The 18,887-nt window shown below is 49.2% G+C and overlaps 1 protein-coding gene across 3 annotated transcripts in view; it reads left to right on the plus strand.

Annotated features, from left to right (window-relative positions):
- The window catches only part of MTHFS (methenyltetrahydrofolate synthetase), a 36,121-nt gene that overhangs the window by 311 nt on the left and 16,923 nt on the right, over positions 1-18,887 (plus strand). The window contains exons 1-4 of one of the 3 annotated variants that reach the window (XM_040642898.1): positions 51-198; positions 4,851-5,112; positions 16,759-16,967; positions 17,440-18,465. In XM_040642898.1, coding sequence (XP_040498832.1) covers positions 4,854-5,112; positions 16,759-16,967; positions 17,440-17,556 — 585 coding nt within the window. In that variant the 5' untranslated portion in view covers positions 51-198; positions 4,851-4,853 and the 3' untranslated portion in view covers positions 17,557-18,465. Of the gene's footprint in view, positions 1-50; positions 199-4,850; positions 5,113-16,758; positions 16,968-17,439; positions 18,466-18,887 lie in introns of those variants that run through there. The other 2 variants (XM_040642896.1, XM_040642897.1) reach the window with 2 other exon arrangements.

The following is an 18,887-nucleotide window of genomic DNA, read 5'->3' on the forward strand; positions in this document are numbered from 1 at the left end:
GCGCAGCCCCCGGCGCGCGCACGTCGCTCCCGGGCGCGCGCACGTCCCTCCGCAGGAGCCGGAGGACTCCTCCGGGCGCGCGCACGCTTCTCCACGGGCGGCCTCCGGGGGCGCGCACGTCCTTCTGTCGGGGGAGCGCGGGGCGAGGGGGTCCCGGCTAAGGAGGGCGAGGGTGGAGGTGGATGACAGCCAGCCGAGGTGAGAGCAGGGTGGGAACAGGAAGCTCTGGCGGGCTGAGCGGCGGACACTGATCCCCGAGGGGCCCTATGAGTCCCCGAGAGCGTGGACGCGCAGCGAGAGAACAGTCACCTCAGGGACGCGAGCGGAGAAGCGCTCCAGCCCCCTCGCGCGCCGCCGGGGAGGGTGGGACGCTCTGAGCAGCCCGACGGGTCTGCGCCCCTGCGCGGGTTCCGAGGGGCGCCCAAGCCCTGTCTGCAGAGCGGCGCCGACTTCCTTGAGGTCCCTGCAGTGAGCTGTGCAGCCAGAATCCCTCCCTCACCCTTCCCGCTCTGTCATCCACCCATTTCCCAAGGGCAAGCTCCCCATAGGCTACCTCGGCCAAGCAAGCCCACCCCCCCCCCTTCCGCGCATCTGGGCAGGGTTGGTGTGCACGTTCGCACCGAGTTATTGAGCTCAGTGAGAAGCACTGCAGGGTGCCCGGGTCCTGCAGACAGGCAGAAGAGACTGGCGTCGCTCGCAGGTGCTCAGGTGTTAGCGCGTTATCTCGCGCGTGGGGAGCGCGCACTGTGGTCCACACTGGCCGTGTGCGGGGTGGCAGGGATGAAAAACACCTGGTCCTTGCTCTAGAGGAGAGCTTGTGCTGAGTAGAGAACTGCAGTTCTGTCGGATGCATGATGACCACCAAAGCTGTAGAAACCTCCATAGGGAGATGTTCGAGATGTACTTTGTAGTCGAAGATGGATTTTGTCAGGTGAAGGGAAGATGGCGTGGGCGAGCACGTGCAGGAATATTCTGGCAAGAGGTGGAAGGACACTAGTGAACGCGGCCTTTGGAACTACACAGAGCTGCATCTAATCTGGCTCCACTGCATTTTAGTCATGTATGGTCGGGCCGGGTCTCCTAAGCTGTCCGAGTGTCTGATTCCTTATCCATGAAAGGGGTAATGTCATCCTCGTAGGCCTGTTGTGAGGGTTTAAACAGGTGCATAAAGGGATGAGTTCAGGGCTTCACATTTTTTTAAAAATAGATTTTATTTTTAAGTAATCTCCACACCCAAAGTGGGGCTTGAATTCACAACCCCCAGATCGAGAGTGGCATGCTTCACTGACTGAGCCAGTCAGGCGCCCCTCTACGTATTTTCGATCTATCCTTTAGGAAAAGCATATTGGCAGCATTTTGGGAAATGGGAGTCTGTGCAGTTGAGATTCAGCGGACCCTGGCTCAGAGAGTACTGGAAAGGAGGGGAACCCTCTGTGATTTCATAGTTCAGAGCTGGGGGTTTCACAGTCACTAGGCAGGAGGCACACAGGAGCTGGAGCAGATTTTGGAATGGCTGGGGAAATAAAGATGCGTTCAGTTTGTCCGTCTGTAGAAGAATAGAGTTCATAAATTCCAGGTGGGAATAGTGGCTGTACAGATGCAGAACCAGTGGCAGAGCAGGGTGACAAGTCAGAGCTGGCATCAGAGGGGAGGGCAAAGTTGGAAAGCAGACCCATGACCCTCTGTACTCAGTACGTTTTACCCCCTACAAATACACACACAGAAGAAATGTTTCACAGCCCAGTGTTTCACAATTCTTACTATATACAGTGAACTTCACTATATGCTGTTTTACTTAAAAACGCTGATTGTAACCTGCCACTGATTTCATGACCAACCAATGGATCATGGCTGGAAACATCCATGTGCTGTGATTAGAACAGTGTTATGCCATAGTGCACGTTCAATAAAAGTGCCAAGTGATGCCTTTCTCTCAATAGCGTTTTTTAAAAGGCACGTTTATTCGTAATGACACAGCACCTTTTTCTATAATTTAGAAATTTATCAGAAAAACGATGTACGGTGAAGAAATTCAACTTTATGCCATATTTTGACTCCCCGACTAAATAAGGAAATTAGTACCCTATACTCTGTCTTCTGTCCACCAGTTTCCGACCCCCGTATTCTCATATATTGTCAAGTTTTACAATATTTGTATTCTGTTTTATAATTAGAATGAGTCTACCGAGCATTTTCTGTGGCTGATTTCGAAATTTGGAATTTAAGTAAATCGTATTTACAATATTTTGGTTATATAGGTTACATAGGTAGAACCAAGTTGTATGAGTATGAGCAAAGGATATATAATTCTGTGTTGCTAGATTTGTGTGGCTAGGCGGAGAATGTTTCAAATGCCATTAGGAAGAACTCTCTCTTTTGTTATGCTCTGAAATTGCTCTAAATCATGACGTGTTTTAGTCTGTCCCTATCTGGAGTCTACATTTCTAATTTAGCTCTGTTTTTTTCAAGGAGTTTCAGATTTCCTTTATTTTCCTTTTTGGCCAAACAAGAATATGCCTTTATCTTATCAGATTCTTTTTCATTTTGTGTTTAAATAAATTCATTTTCTTCCTGAGAGCACTCCAGCACCCTGCTCCCTCTGCCCCAGCCCAGTGCACAGCCTGGGCTTCCTCCCACCCTGCTTCTGAGTTAGGACTGCTGCTCCAACCCAGTGTCTTCTTGGTTGGACTTCTTTCTTTCCATCTTACTAGATAGTATATTCTCAAGTAATTTTTTTTCTCTTTAGAAATATCTGTGGGGGTAACCTTTTAAGACTTTATATATTAGAAAATGTCTTTACCCTCATATTTGACTGATAGTTTGAGTTTCAAGTTTAAAAATATTTTTCCTTGTTCTGCTCAGCACAAAGACTGGCATCTTTATTTGTTATATCTTTGATTACTTCTTTTCCTTTGTGCCTTTCTGCAATTCCTGTGAATCAGATAGTGAAAATCCTATATTGACTTTCTGCGTCTTTTAAGATTTTTTTTTTTTTTTACTTTCCCCATTTCTTTGTCTTTTTCTCTTACTTTAAGGCTTTCTCCTGAACTTTTAAATTTTGGTATTCTTTATTTTAATTTTCAAGTATTATTTCTCAGTTTTCTGATTGCTTTCTTTCCATAGCCGTCTGTTGTTATTTTATAAATGCAACTGTCTTGAATTTGTCTGAGAGAACTAATTAGAATTTTTAAATTCCCCATTCTCTGAATTATCTTGGTTTCCCACTGGATCACCCCCGCCCTCCCTTAGTCCTTCTCTTTTGTGTTTTGGCTTTCTAAAATGTTTGCTGAAACTATTGTGGGTACATATTTATGAATCAAGGTGTGACAGCTCCTGGGGATCTCCTTTGTCTTTTGCAGTCACTTTGGGAGGGATGGGTTTTGCCTGCCCCACAGTCACGTCCTCTGAGTGTTGGGTCTGCCGCTGTTTGTCTGGAAATACTGTCCCATCTCCGTTCTGTCTCATAGAAATTAGCCGAGTGTCTGTTCTCCTGTTCTCAGTGCTATAATGGTTTCCTCTTTTTGTGCTCCTTTACTGTCATATAAATGAGATTTCAGGAAGCAAGAAAGATAAATACGTATGCACAGTCTCGCACTGAATTTTAACTGATGTCTGTTGCTGCTTATTCAGCTCTTAATGTTTCATATTCTCCTTAAAGAGAACAGACACAACAGACACTTAACTTGGGTGCCAGAAGCCTCGGGTCTGCCCAGGGTCTGGGTGTCGCATTTCTTTTCATTTCGCCTTATTTCAGGCCTCCCAACAGCATTGTAACCTCCCAAGGAGATGGAGTTCACTTCCTCCCTTGGCCACAGTCTGGTGTGCTCCATCTACTGAATTTCTGTGTACTCCTTTCTGTTAGGAGTGACTTGACTTTCTGTATCTCTCTCTTTCTGCCAGTCCTGTTTATAAGCCAGTGTTGCGGTAGCTTTGTCTTCTTAGCTTGGAAGAACAGAAAAGGAAGGGGAGCTAAGAGCTAACTTGAGTCTGGGCAGTTCTAAGATTACCTGCTCTGTGGCTGGCAAAGCTCAGCCCCTCTCCTGCCTGATGCATGAATAAACTGAGCACCATGGCATTCTCTCACCTGGGGCCACCTTCTCACAAGTGGGCACTTATTTCTAGAAGGATTCCACCTCTCCAGGATCCCTACCTCCCATCTCTGCAAACACTGTAACATCTGTTTGGACAGAAGAGTTGTAGGAGGTGGGGACAGAGGTGGACAGATCTGAAGAAGGACAGGCATGTCACCTGCTCCCGGGAGCTTACCGCCTGGTTAGAAACTGCAGTTAGGACTCGTGAAAGAGTTAGTAATCAGCCCGATAATACATAAGTAAGTGTTTTAAGTGTTGCGCAGAAGTCAGGAGAAGTGAGCGCCTGAGTTGGCTAAAATGGGTAGAATTTAGGGGGAGACAAGCCTGATAGTCCAGGGACTGAAGAAGCTCGTGGGAGCCGAGGTTCAGAGTTAAAGCAAGGCAGAGATGCTCGGGGCAGCGTGTGGGGTGACCAAAGGCGGCCGGAACGGGTGGCTGGAGGGCAGGCCTGGGATTCTGCACACAGACAGCGGCTTTCTAACAAGTTCTCACTCCTGCTGGAGCAGGCGTGTGAGAAAGATGGCAAGGGGTCAGAGAGGTGGTTGCTGGGTTCAGAACCAAGCCCTGGGCTTCAGGAGGCAGCCCTGTCTAGCCCCCTCTGCCACTCTGCTCTCCGTTGGTGATTCATGTTTGCAGAGTGCAAGAAGCTGGAGAAGGCGGAGAGAGAAGGGAGAAAGTGTGAACTCCGTGAAGGGGGGAGCCACTGGTGTTTGAAAGTGTAACCTTGGGGAATCAGTGTGACTGCCATTTCCCATTTAGGTGATGGCCCACAGTCAGTATCAAAAGTCCAGAAGGATTTCCATCTTCCTGAGCATGCAAGACGAAGTCGAGACCAAGGAGATCATCCAGGACATTTTCCGGCAAGGCAAAACCTGCTTCATCCCACGGTACCAGATCCAGAGCAGTCACATGGATATGGTGAAGCTGGCGTCGCCCGAGGAAATCTCCTCGCTTCCCAGAACATCCTGGAACATTCACCAGCCTGGAGAGGACGAGGTTCGGGAGGAAGCCTTGTCGACAGGTGAGCACGCTAACGGTATTGGAACTGACATCCCAGGGTGCCGTCAGATGGTGACCCGATGGTGACGTTCGGGTCGTCGGGGCTACTTTTCTTATAGGGACGGGTGGTGTGGAGCTTCTGGTCCAAGACACCCTCATTCCCTGGCTCGGGGCGACATGCCCGCGGTAAGCTGTGAGAGTAAGGTATTCAGGCATGGTCGCCTTTGTACAGACTCTGGCACTTACCCATGGGTCGAATTAGACATTTTCCTGGGAGAATGTCATCATTTCCCATGATTTCCCTTATGCTCCATGTATTAATGAGCACATTATTATTAATGCTAATAAGCTTTTCTGGATCGGCCGACTGCCTTCTGGACATCTCGTGGATGTCCCGTGGGCGTCAGCCTGCTCCAGGCTGAATCCTGTCCCCCTCAGCCCCTCCTGCCACATGTCCCTCTTAGCGTGTGGTGCCGTCAGCCAAGCGGCTGGCCGTGCCAGGAATCTCAGGATCATCTGTGACGCCTCCCTCCCTCTCTCTCACGCCCCTCGTGAGGTCCCTGGCTAAGTCCTTATGATGTTGCTACTGAATGTTTGTTGCAAGTGTCGGCTCCTCTCCGGCCCTGCGGCCAGGACAGCAGTCCGAGCCACTGTGTTGTCTGCACAGCCTCCTCGCTGCTCCTCCTCCCTGCCTCTCGCACCCTCTCCTCCCTGTCGGTCCGGTCTGCACACGGTACGTGAGACGAGATTTCCGAGACACACATCTGACTGCTTCTCTGCCCTGTTTCAAGTGTCTCAGCGACCCCCTGCTGCCCCGGGGGGGACCCAGACGGTCCTTACGAGGCTCTTCCAGACTTGGCACCGTGTGTCTGTGTTCACCTCTTTCCACTCCCCCACTGTGTAACCCAGGTTCTGGCCACTCCGAGTACCTGTGTCTCCCAGCCCTGCTGGCTTTCTTTACTGCTGGACCTTTGCACACGCTCTTCCCTGGCCAACAGCCGCTTGGCAGATTTAATCATTAACAAGCAGTGAAAGAGCTGAAAGCGAAACAAGACAGGGGTACTAGTTTGTCAAACTCAGCCCTTCTTTAAAGTGTATGTTTGACTAAGACTTAAACGGTCGCAAGGAACCCCAAAGCAGCTTTGTGCGGTTGTCTTACTATTTTTGCTCCCTTCCAACCTAACATTGTAACCCACAAAATCAACACGATGGGGCAGGAGGGAATTGAGCAGGGCTCATTGGGGTGCGGGGGTCATCTGCTTGGCGACCTTAGCTCCCCCTCTATTATCCAGTACTGCACTCTGCTAGACGTTAGGCACCAAAGGTATACTCAGATCTACCTCCTTCCTGTCCTGAATCGGTCGACTGGAGGAACGCCAACATTATCGGACGGCGACATGTCTTCAAGGGGAAAGATTGCAGGCATTTGATGACGATGAGACAATAAGGGGGTGCGGTCTATCTCGTGGAGTAGCCCAGGCTTGCATGATGAGGCTGTGACATTGCTCACACTGAATGCAGCTCCTTCTGCAGACTCGCAGGCTTTCAGGCGGGACCCAGGGCCGTCCAGCTCTGTCTGACTCTGTTAGCTGCCCCCCGGTGCTCACCCCACCTCATGATGTCCCTGCTGACATTCCCGTGGCCAGTTCTTTCCAGGGCATAGCCCATCGTCCTTGTAACAGCTCGGCCCATTCTGGAGTGCATTCCTTAGTTTGAGCCAGTGTGGCACCCTGAACCTTCATGCCTTTGTGCTATTTCTATTTAAGTACAGCAGGGAAGAGTAAGGAAGAGACAGGATCTTTCCTCTTAATCTAGTTGCATTTCCTGGTTACGATAAACACAGTCCAAGTCAATGAGCTAAATCATTTACATGTGGTTTTTAGAGCATGGTTTGGCACCTAGGAGCTATTTGGTCAATGGTTAACTTTTTTTTTAATTTGAGAGAGAGAGGGGCGCCTGGGTGGCACAGCGGTTAAGCGTCTGCCTTCGGCTCAGGGCGTGATCCCGGCGTTCTGGGATCGAGCCCCACATCGGGCTCCTCTGCTATGAGCCTGCTTCTTCCTTTCCCACTCCCCCTGCTTGTGTTCCCTCTCTCACTGGCTGTCTCTATCTCTGTCGAATAAATAAATAAAATCTTTTAAAAAAAAATTTGAGAGAGAGAGAGAGAGTGCACAAGGCAGGGTGGGACAGAGGGGGAGAGAGAGAGAAAGGGAGAGAATCCTCCCGGTTGAGCAGGGAGCCCAACATGGGGCTTGATCCCAGGACCCTGAGATCATGACCTGAGCCAAAGGCAGATGCTTAATTGACTGAGCCACCCGGGCATCCCAAATAGCAACTATTCTCAATTTTGAACAAGGAAGACAGAATTACTCATTTTACTGTCAACCCGTTGCTAGCCAAGGGTGTAACATTTTGATAATTTCCAAGAAACATTTCCTGAGCGTCTTCATTGTGTTAGACACTGTTAGGTCTGGAAAGATGAGGTCCTGGACTTCAGGGGGTCACACCTTAACTGGGGAGACAGCAAACATATGTAAATAGAAAACTATGTCAGTGTGCACTGTATGTCAGATACAGACCAAATGAAAAGGTAGAGAATTAAGAATATAGAAGTTCGGGGCTTGGTACACCCAAGAAACGGCTCGTTTCCCTCCTTTCCCTTCCCTCCCCGCCTGTGTGTTTTTCTTGACAGACACTTGAGATCTGGGTTGCAGAGGAAGAGGGGAATGAGATCTGGTTTCTTGCCACTGCAGCCTGCCGGGTGAGGCTCTTCGCCACCGTTGGTGGAAGCGTAGGAGCAGGCACTGGCTGTTATCGGCACCGCGGGTTTCCGCAGCATCAGCAGCCTAGCACGTGGCAGCTTTGGGGCTGAGGTGCAAGTCTAGCTTCCTGGTGTCTGGGACGAGCTGATTAGAGCTCAGATCGTTCCGTACTGGTGTGGCTTATGTGGCCTGTTTATCTTTCTGGTTTGCCTGTGTTATCACGGCTTGATATCTACAGTTGCCATTGTGAGTTCTTAAAAATTTCACATGGGGTTTGCTTGCGTTGTGCGTACAGCCAAACTACAGATGGCTAAGTGGAAGAGAGGGGCTGCCTCTTTCCTGAACCTGTCCTCAGAGTGAGGGCTGCTCGGGCAATTAGATGAGCCCGGAGTCTTTCCGTGGAAAGCACTTAATCTGATTCAAGATGGCTCAATCGAAAATGGGATTTTATTGGCTCAGAGACTGAAAAATCCACAGAAGGGCTAGCTTTCAATATGCTAGATCCGAGATCTCAGAATCAACTTTGACTCTGCTTTCATCTGGCAGATGGTGGCCCGTGGTGGCCCGTGGCAGCTCCAGGTTCCACAGCAGCCTTGGTGTTAGCATTCCTGGCCGAAAGAAGCAAGCCTGCCAGTAAAATCCTGCTCTTTTTCTCACTGACCCAAATCGGGTCAAGTGGTCATCCCCAAAATCAATCACTATGGCCAGGGACATGGACGAGGCTAGCTCCTGGGCCGTTTACTGTGAGCAGGGACAAGGATGTGCCCACTGCCCAGTGGGTCGTGTGTCCAGCCCTGCAGTGCTGCTCCAGCCACTGAGCTGGGAGTCAGGCGGGTGACTCACCACGGGAAAAACAGGCGCTGCGTCGGGGCAAGAGGAGTGGATACTGGACGGCCCCAAGTTCAAACTCACCTGTACTGTCAATCATTTCTGGAATTCTTTTTTTTTTTTTTAAGATTTGTTTGTTTGTTTTAGAAAGAGAGAGCAGGGTAGGAGCAGAGGCAGAGGGAGAGAGAGAATCTCAAACAGACTCCTCACTGAGCGCGGAGCCTGACACAGGGCTCGATCCCACAACCCTGAGATCATGACCTGAGCCAAAACCAAGAGTCGGAGGCTCAACCGACTGTGCCCCCCAGATGGCCCCCTTTCTGAAATTCTGTAGAATATAGCAAGCTGTTTGTCGTTACTTTGTCAGGGGTGCTGTTTTATTTTTCCTCTTTCCAGAGGCTCTTAGGGAAATCATACCTACATGTGGGCCCCTGAGACATAACTTGAATGAATGATCATAATGGAGACTTTCTCGTAATTGAATGGGATGTTGTCAAGGACAGAGTCTTTGAGCATAACAAGTGCAGCTTCCTCCCCAGTGTTTGTGATCAGTGCTGTTGGGAGGGTGAGACTTGGTTCACTGAAAGTAATTCCCATTAAATTGACCTCATTTCTTTCTTTAATAGGATTGCATGGCCTCGGAAAGAATATAATGAGAGTGGGTGTGAATTTCATCAAGGTATTTGACAGAGCCATGATATCCTTGAGGATAAGCTGAATAAATTTAGATTAGATCATAATACTTCATTCAGAAAGTATTTATGGAGCGCCTGGTCTGTGTGAGCTGTGATGGGGCCAGAGCAGGGAACTGGTGGACTGGTCCCCGTTGCCGCAGAGCAGACAAGCCTGTGCTCCTCGCCCAGATGGGTCTGTGCGAGCGTGTCACAGGGCTCCGTGCTTTCCTGTTCAGCACTTTGTTACGGCTTAGACGTCCCACTGACCCCAAGGATGTCTGAGTTCATTCTTATCATTCTCTTTGTGTTTTCCCCCATTTCTGTGAGTAGACCGTTTGCGGACATAGGATTGTCCTTGACTCTTTTCCACCCATCCGGTTTTCAAATATTGCCAGATTTTTCTTTGCAATGCTTTCACCACCTTTCTCTGATTCTAGCTTTGGGGGAATCTGTTGTCTACAGTTTTGATTCTTCAGATCAGTTCCATTGGAATAAACTTCATATCGGTTTCCTGGACGTAGTAACTTTCCTAACATACCTTTTGAGGCAAGTCACCTCCCCTGTTGAAGCCTTTCCCTGGGCTCTGGGTGGATCTGTATACCTGAGCAGACCCTGGTTCCTGCTAGCCCCTTCTTGCCAGAAGAAGGGACACTGGATAACATTGGCGCATCGAGGCCACCCTCTGGGCCTTCCCTGTCCTTCTGCCTCGACTCCTGTTTCCACCAGAGGGGTGTGCTGGGTGGCAGTTTCATAGCAATCAAGATCATAGATGGGAATCAGAAAAACATGGGTTTGAGTTCTAATTTTGCTCCTTTCTACGTGTGCCTGGAACGGTCGCTTATAGGCTTTGAGCCTCAGACTTCTCCCCTGCGGACGGCTGTCATGCGCTGCCTCCCAGCCGTTGGGAAGCTCGCGGGAGGCCCTGTCTGCAGCACGCTCAGGACGGTCACTGCTCCGTGCGGGCGCTCAGTGTCGCTGCTCTGGTTGTGCTGTGCTCGCCGCCATTGCGCTGTCTTCTGAGAGCGCTCCTTGCGCATCACCGTGAACGCTGCTCCCACCGTTTCCCCGGGCTGGGGTGTCTCTTGTGTCCCTTCCAGGCACCATCTTTTAGTCTAGTGTGCGAGAACGTTGCCTTTTGAGTCAGTCTGACCTGAGTTCGAATCTAGACTTTACTATTCGGGCAAGTTACTACAGTCTCAAAGTACACGTTTTTTCATGTGCAAATTGCAGGTCCTCACAGGACCCACTCCCTGTGTTGAGAGGCTGGACTGGGATGTGCGTGAAGTGCCTCGTGCGGCCCCTCGTGTGGTTAGGGTTCAGTAAATGGCAGTGGCTACTCCTGAGCTCAGCCGCCCTTTCCAGACCTTCCTTGGCTGCCCCCAGAACCTCACTCCTTCCTTCTCTAATTCCCACTCACCTGGCTTCTCATATATACCCCCGTTTTATTTCTCCTTGGGGCTACATTTCTTTTATTGCTGATAGACTTCATGGAATTGTAATTTATAATAAATATATATAGTTGGTCTTTGGTGCTGGTTTCTAGCACAGAGCTCCTAAAATCCTTGTAATTTCCTCCGTGCTAAGAGTGATAAAGGTGGGATGTCTGGGTGGCTCAGTCGGTTAAGCGACTGTCTTAGGCTCAGGTCATGATCCTGGGGTCCTGAGATTGAGTCCCTCATCGGTCTCCTTGCTCAGTGGGGAACCTGCTTCTCCCTCTCCTCCCCACTCGTGCTCTCTCTCAAATAAATAAATAAAAATCTGTATTAAAAAGAAATAGTTGTTTTATAAGATGCTGTGAGATTTTTATTTGGTGTTTGTGAGTAAATGGTTGACATCAGTCCTTGCTGGGAATGACCGTAGGCTTGATCTTGTCCCAGCACTGGTTTGGGGATGCTGCAGAGATCAGATCGAGGTTGAATATCGCACCTACCTGTCTGCTGCGGCTACCATACCTGGGTTGGGTACTGTGAGTCCGCATGTAGGCCTTGGGTCTTTGGGTCTCAGTTCGTGTGAAGCACTGGTGGGACCTGTCAGGTGTCAGGGGCTCTGCATGCACCCCAGCTCTTGATGGACTCTGTGTGCTCGGGGAAGAAAGGAGCTGTGGACGGGGCCGCTGTGTGTTCTGGAATGCCGTGTACACGTGGTGATACCAGACTGAGAGCAGCTTGTGTCTCCCGGGCCAGAGCGCCCAGCGGAATCCCGTCTGTGGGTGGTACCGGCCGGGCCCCATGGGGACTGTCAGACCACCGCCCCCATGGACGACTGTCACAGTGTGCACGGAAATTCTTTGTTGAATTTTCCTAAGCCAAGAAATAAGTAATTCTAACTTCTTACCTGCTTGGATGCTTTGGGATGATTTATGGCGACAGCTGGTGCTCTTATTGGAAGTGATGTTTCCAGACCTTTAACGTGTCTCGTTCGCTTCACAAAAATCCCCTTCACTGATTTTACTTGAACTTTGGAAATAAATTGTCATGACTAAACATAAAGCACCTGTAACTTTGGAGCACATCACACAGGGCCGTGAGGGAGTTTCGGGGACCTCTGTCTGCACAGTCAAGAGCTGCCCCCAGACGTAGGTGCGTGGGAGGTGGGGCAGGCCCTGCGGTCCTCACCGCATCTGCCTGGTTGTCACATGGGAGTCGAGTGACTGCTTGAGGACCGCGGGCGGTTACTGATGCTGGTCCCCTGTTCTCCTGCTTCCCCTCCGGCACCCGTGAGAGTGCCATCTCCCTCCCAACACCTCCCTCATGCTGTCCCCCCGGGCTGTGTTTCTCTGTCCCGACTGCGTTCTGCACGAGCGTGATTCACGGAGCAGGAACCCTGGGTGATCTCGTCTGCGGGAACACTGTCCTGGCTTCCCAGGGGAGACCTTGCGCTCAGTCACCGTATCTGAAAGCACACTGGTCTTGAAGTCAAGACGCCTTTTTTCCAGTCACTTTGTATTCCAGCAAACACACAGGGAGAACAGCCAGGGCCTTCATGTGTGCGACGAGCGCCCTTGCGATAGGCTTCCTGGTGCCGTTCCAGGATCGTCGGTTTCATCTTTTGCTGCCACATGGGAGGACACAGTCATTTCAGAGAGTGGTCATTTACTTTTTGTTAACTCCCAGCCCATGAAGATTAAAAGGTACTTCGTCACAGGTTATGGCCTGTTACTCTTGCCAAGATGGGCGGACCTGCTGCGCACTCTGGTCCCGCATAATGATTCATCGAGGATCCTGTTGCACCGGACGCGGCATTCGAGGGACTAAGCCAGCGGACTTAAAACTCCCCACCTATAGAACCTCACGTGTTGAAACTCCTTGTTCAATTTTTATTTATTACCTTTAATCGAGACATTAGAATGTCTCTTAGATGTATGTATATTTCTATGTTCAATTCAGAGAAGAGGCAGAATTTTTAGGAGGAGTTTGAATTAGAAAAAAGTAAATTGTGATCCTTAAAGGTGAGACCTGTGTGCGAACAAGCCCCACCACGGGTTTCTATGGCTGCAGAGACAGCGCCTCGTCTTGCCCACTGCTCTCTTCGTCAGCGAGTGGTCCCTTATTCTCTGTCTGTCTGTCCCTCCGTCCCCTCCCCCAAGGATTAATGAACAGTCGTGGGCAGACCCAGGGACCCTGGAGCCCCTGACTGCACGTCGCTTCCGTCTTGTTCCTCTGTTCTGTGGGCAAGAGCCAGAAGCATCTGTCTGAATGCCTTCACCAGCGAAAACACCCTTTAAAATTCTTCATTGTAACGTTTTGAAAGGTCACGAGACTGGGTGTTCCTTTATGATACATTATGACGTGTTCTTTCTAGAAGAGTGGGTTAGAGAATTTTCCCCACTGAAACACGAGGGCAAGAGGCGACTTCAGGGACGCCGTGCCAGTAAATGAAGTGAAATCTCACCTTTGCCCACAGAGACGGGTTAGTGTTGGGGTGAGTTCTCCACTCCAGGGTGTGGAGGGACCTGCTCACTGGCCGTCCCGCAGACACCTGCCTTCCTCACCTCCCACTGCGGCCAGAGGGACCCGAAAACTCATCCGGCTTGTACTCCTCCTGTGCTGGGAACAGAAGTCCAGCCTCTGCAGCAAGATTGAGGAGAGAGGTGTGAGTGTGTGGGTGTTGCTGTGTTTCCTCTTCTTGAGACGGTCTCTGTGCCTTCAGCCTGAAATGCCCCTCGTCTTTGTCAGCCCGTTGTGATCTTAATCATCCGTTTTCAGGGCTCAACTTAAATGCTGCCTTCTCCCAAATACAGTGACTTGGCTGCCATATGGCACCAGTCTTCCTCCCCGATTTATGCTCTTACTATCAGATAGACAGCCTCTGTCTGCACTTACTGTAAACACAGCATTCATGTTGCTTTCACAATCTGATGGCATAAACCATCACTCTCTTGATGGTTTCCTCCCACTCTCTTGATGATGATGATGGTGGTGGTGATGATGAGAAGAACACTGAGGATTGGCTTCAGTCTCCTGGCGAGTGTCCCCGCATACACACCGTGTTCTTAGCTGCAGGTGCAGGGCCGCATGGCCCGCCTCCAGACCACCACCCCCCCCCCTTGCTCACCGGAGACCACCCCTGCTTGTTTCCTCCTGCTCCCAATTCATTCACTTCTACTTTTTATCTTTCTTGATTATTACATCCCTACTCCCCTGTGGGCTTTTTTTGACCCTTATTCATTTACTTTCATTCTTCCCTGTTTGTTAATAAAAACATTTAAATTTTCTATTGTTTTCCTCTGAGCATAGCTTTAATGGCATTCTGCGGATTTTTACGTATAATGTACTTGGTCCCGTTATCTTCTGTTTCATAAGCATAGGATTGGACTCTTCATTGGCTCAGGAGATAGCTAACATCGTTTTAAAAATTTCTAAAGTGTTTTGACCACTTTTGAATTTCACTGCTCTGGAAAAGGCAATATTGACACATATACTTCATCATTTTTTAAAAAAGATTTTATTGATTTATTTGAGAGAGAGAGAGCAAAAGCAGGGGGAGCAACAGAGGCAGAGGGAGAAGCAGGCTCCCCACTGAGCAAGGAGCCCCATGCAGGACTCGATCCCAGGACCCCAGGAGCATGACCTGAGCTGAAGGCAGACGCTTAACCGACTGAGCCACCCAGGCGCCCTTATAGTTTATCATTTTTTAATTGATTAGCTCTTTGTTTCTGGGTTACACATTTCACTTACTATACTTGAGTCAGGAACTGTGTTTAACTCCAAGAAACAGAAATTCTGTGGAATGGGCTTACACAAGAAAAGGAGTTATTTTTATTTTCATGCCACGAGGACTTCCGTGGGTGGTGATTGTTGGCATCTGCCCCTCAGCTTAAGGATGTCAGGCATGCAGCATCTGCGGGCTTCCTGGCTTTTCTCTCATGGTTGCAGAATGGCTGCGCAGATCCAGCAATCATGTCTGTATTGGGCTTGAAGAAGAAGGAATGAGGGAAGGGGCACTGGTTGAGTGTCCCTGCTTTAAGCAGTGTCCCTGGAAACCCTTACATCTCATTGGCTTGAACTGTGATGACCCCTGTCCATAAAGACAGTTAGCAATATAGTTTTAAAAAAATGTTTGTTTTGGTTTGTTTTGGTTTGGTTTTTAACAAGTCACAGTTCTGTTAATAAGGAAGAGCAGGCAGTGTGGGTACTGGGTCAGTAGCACTTGCTGCCGGTAAGTGTTATGTAGACTTGGAAAGTCTGTCGTCTGTGGGTGGGGACGGGGTGAGGTCTGCAGCAGTGTGTGCAGACGCAAATCCCCACGCTTGTGACCTGTGTACGGGAACTAATGTCTCGGTGGTTTAAACTGTGTTTCTGTGTCGAGGTAGACGTCTGAGGGGTGCTACTGTTCTGTCCCAGCGCAATGAAGGTTTTGTTCATTTCTCTTATTGGGAACATGCGTTTCTTAGCACTGAAGACTTCTTATCTGTTACGTTTAATTGCAGATTTTTTAAGTGGATGGAAACCCACCCTCCTCTTCCATGAAAAGCCCGATGTCTTGAAAATTTCCTTGTTATCGATTTTGTTCCTCCTTGTGTTGGACTGTGTGTTGGTTCCCCCTCACTGTAATCCTCAGCACCCTCTGATAGCAAATATGAGAGGCTATGCGGGAGTCTTGTGGTATGGGGTTCATGGGGTTTGTGGGCTCCTGAGTTCTACGGTTCCATGGTGAGGGAGGAGGTAAAGGGTGGGTGTGAGAGGAGAATGGGGGTTCGGATGGACAAGCTGTGGCCTCTGCCAGTCCGAAGCCAGCTGTGACTCAATATGGAGACATGTAGCCCCGTTTTGTGAAGGATCACACTTGTCCTGCATCTGGGGTTGAACTTCATCCTGTAGGCGCTGGGAAGTTCCCGAAATACTTTAATCAGGGGAGTGACGTGGACAGTCTGTGTTTTGGAAAGATCGTCCCACCAGCCATAGGAGGGGGCGGGGTGGGGAGACAAAGACCGAGGAGATGGGTAGCAAGGCATCAGCTGGGAATCTGCTGGAATAGGAAGGATAAGTGACCATCACTCAAAGGATGGAGAGGACACGCATGTTCTGACACACGCAGCATGTAGTCGTGGTGACTGACCGCATCAGGCCACAGGGGTACAGTCTGGCTTTGTCTCCATGGTACGGTGCTGTTCACCAAGACTGGGGGTGCAGGTGGGGGTGGGGAGCAGGTGTGAACCCCAGTTGATGTGGCTCTGGGGCCTCCAGGGGATGCTGTAGGTAGCTAGTGGGATGCATAGAGATCAGGAAGTAAGAGTTACTGATTCCGGAGTCACTGGGGTATGACTGTGCTGCTGGGTGAGCCCCGAGCTTATAAACAGGAGCCGATGGGTAGAAGATGACACTGGGACAGATGGGCCACACTAATGCTCATTGCCCTTTCTAGATGAGGGTTTTTTTTAGATCCTGGTTTTTAAAATTATTTCTTAGATTAGTATAGTTTGTAAAAGTAGAGAGAAAACATAAGTATCAATTTGGAAAGGGTTAGCTAAAAGGAGAAAACAGAATCTTTAAGTCCGTGGAAATGGGTATTAGCAATGTGCTAGACTTAAGAGACTATAGATAGTTGTTTTTTGTATGTCTGCTTTTGCCACAGAAAAGGCAGGTTGAAAGGGATGCTGTACCTTTCAGCGAGACACTCTTATATCAGGGCCGATAGGATCGATGGAAGCAGGAAATTAGAAATATGAGAACAGCCCTGCCACTCACCTGGCAGCTCGGGCCGTCTCTCCCTCCAAGAGTCATGATGAACTTCGCATGTGCGGCTGCACGCTCAGCTAGCGCTAAATGTAAGGAAGAGCCGCCCCGGGGCGGGACTGGCCTCCCTCAGGTACCCTCTGTAGGCTCGACAGGTAAAATGAAAAATGCTAAAGGCAGGGATGATCTCATGTACGTTGTTTGTTTGGTTTCTGTTGGTGGGAAGCAGGCCTGTCCACGTGCAAGCCACCAGATCCTCACGGTGAGGATACAGTCTGTGAGAGAAGGAACTGGAAGGCATGGGGACCGATGTGCCACCAGCGCCTGGGCCTGTCCACGCCAATCCTACCGCATTTCCGTGTGTACGAAACAGACGGAAAAGGACAACCCCAAGGGGTAGAGCAACAGCTCCTTCTTGGAAGTAATTCCGTGCTCAGGGTCAGTAATTTCGGGGGTTGAGTGAGGGATACAATGAAAAGTCAGTGTCTGCCCCCACCGCAGCTCCCCCCCCCCCGGTCTGTTCCCCAGATGTGAGCACAGTGAACATACTTGGGTACCCTTCTCCATCTGTCTGTGTGTGTTCTTTTTAAAAATTTCATGCAGATAGAATGACACTCCACATTCTGTTTTGTGTTTTGCTTTTTCACTTAATAGACCTTAGAATTACTGCACGTGGTGATCGACCTTCCTGCTTAAATGGTCACGTAGCATCGACGTGCTCTAACTTTTTAACCAGTCCTCTGTTAATGGACATTTACATTGCTTCCATTTTTTAAATTACAAACAGAGGCATGAAGAACACCCTGGTATATTTTAGCATACTTACACAAACCACGCCATAGGGTCAATTCCTAGCTGTGGAATGGTGATGGATTCTAAATTTTTATAGATGGTTCCATATTGCTTTCAGAAAAAGGCCGTGCGGCTTTGCACACCCAACATCATCATGGAAGAGAACTGTTTCCTTTCCGTGGATGGATGGACGAATGAAGGCAATAATGAACGTCCATGCAGTCGTGCCCTGTAAGGAAAGGCCGCACGAGGGGAGTGGTCTGGCCACCGGAGCTCAGACTGTTGAGGACAGAGCCAGCTGTGTAGGGGAGGGTGAACAGTGGTTAAGACGGGAGCGTTGGCCTCCGGGAGCTGGGTTTGGTCACTGGTTCTGTCGCAGACTGGCCGAGGGGATGCAGGGAAACCTTTGTCATCCCTCTGAGTCTCGGCCTCTTGTTTGAAGATGCAGGTAATGATGCTAGCCTCGCCGAATTGCTATGAAGACTGAGTAAGAAAATTTGGGTAAGGCTTCTACCCTGCTCATGACGTTGTAAGCACATGCGGATGGCCTTGATGCCCATTGCATGTGGGGTGGTGACCTCAGGCCTGGCAACAGTGACCACCACAGGAGCACCCGGGGGGCCCCAGGGTGGAGGGTGCTCTCTGTCTGACGTGTTTGGGAAGACTCAGCTGACCCAGGTCTTCAAGGGTGACTCGTGGTTCACCCTGAGGTGGTGTCGGAAGGAGATAGAGCAGTAAGTTTCCCAAGACAGGTGCGCTGCAGCGGGAAACCCGCTCGTCCGTTGAAGATGCTGGCTAACAGTCTTCGTACGATCCATGCTGCTTGGATTCCCAGCCTTAGAAGTAACTTGGTGTTGACTCATCGGTGTTTCTGGTTTTGTTTTGAAGATTTAATCAGGAGGAATCCCCCAGTGTTGTTTTAATCTCCTTCTTCCTTCTTTAAAGAGTTGTAGTGGTTAACGTGTTCATTGTGGCAAATGTCAAAATGTGTGCTAAGGTTTATGTTTTTTGACCTAATTTGTCTTTCATAAAGTGCTGTTCTTTGCCCCATTTATGTTGGGGAATAAATATATTTTTTTGTGTGTTCATCATTTTCTTTCTAATTGATAATAATTCTTTATTAAATTTAGCCATTAGTCAGCCATGTATGTGCTGTAAGTATTTTTATCATTTTTCTTAACTTCGTGTGTGTTTCTGTTTTGAGGGGTACAGATGTATTAAAATCTTGTTAGTGAAATCAGTCTTTTCCTTTACAATTTCTGCCTTTGGCTTCATTTTTTAGGGAGTCTTTCTTCATTCTGGAGAATATATAAATTTTTATTTTATCCTAGTACTTTATTTTTTTCATGTTAAAATATTAATTTTTTTTGAACGTGTGTTAGTGTATTGGACAGGAACCTAATTTTTTATTTAAAAGAAAAAGCCAGGTGTCCCAACAGCATTTCATAAATAATCTGTCCTCTCCTCACTACTCTGAAATGCTGCCATTTTCAGACTACATTCTTGCCTGTTTTGGGGTCTGTTCCTGGACATGTTGGTCTTCTCCATGGGTCTCTGAGTGTCCCG

Source organism: Ursus maritimus, unplaced genomic scaffold (assembly GCF_017311325.1).
Source record: "Ursus maritimus isolate PB19 unplaced genomic scaffold, ASM1731132v1 scaffold_27, whole genome shotgun sequence".
Lineage (NCBI taxonomy): Eukaryota > Metazoa > Chordata > Mammalia > Carnivora > Ursidae > Ursus > Ursus maritimus.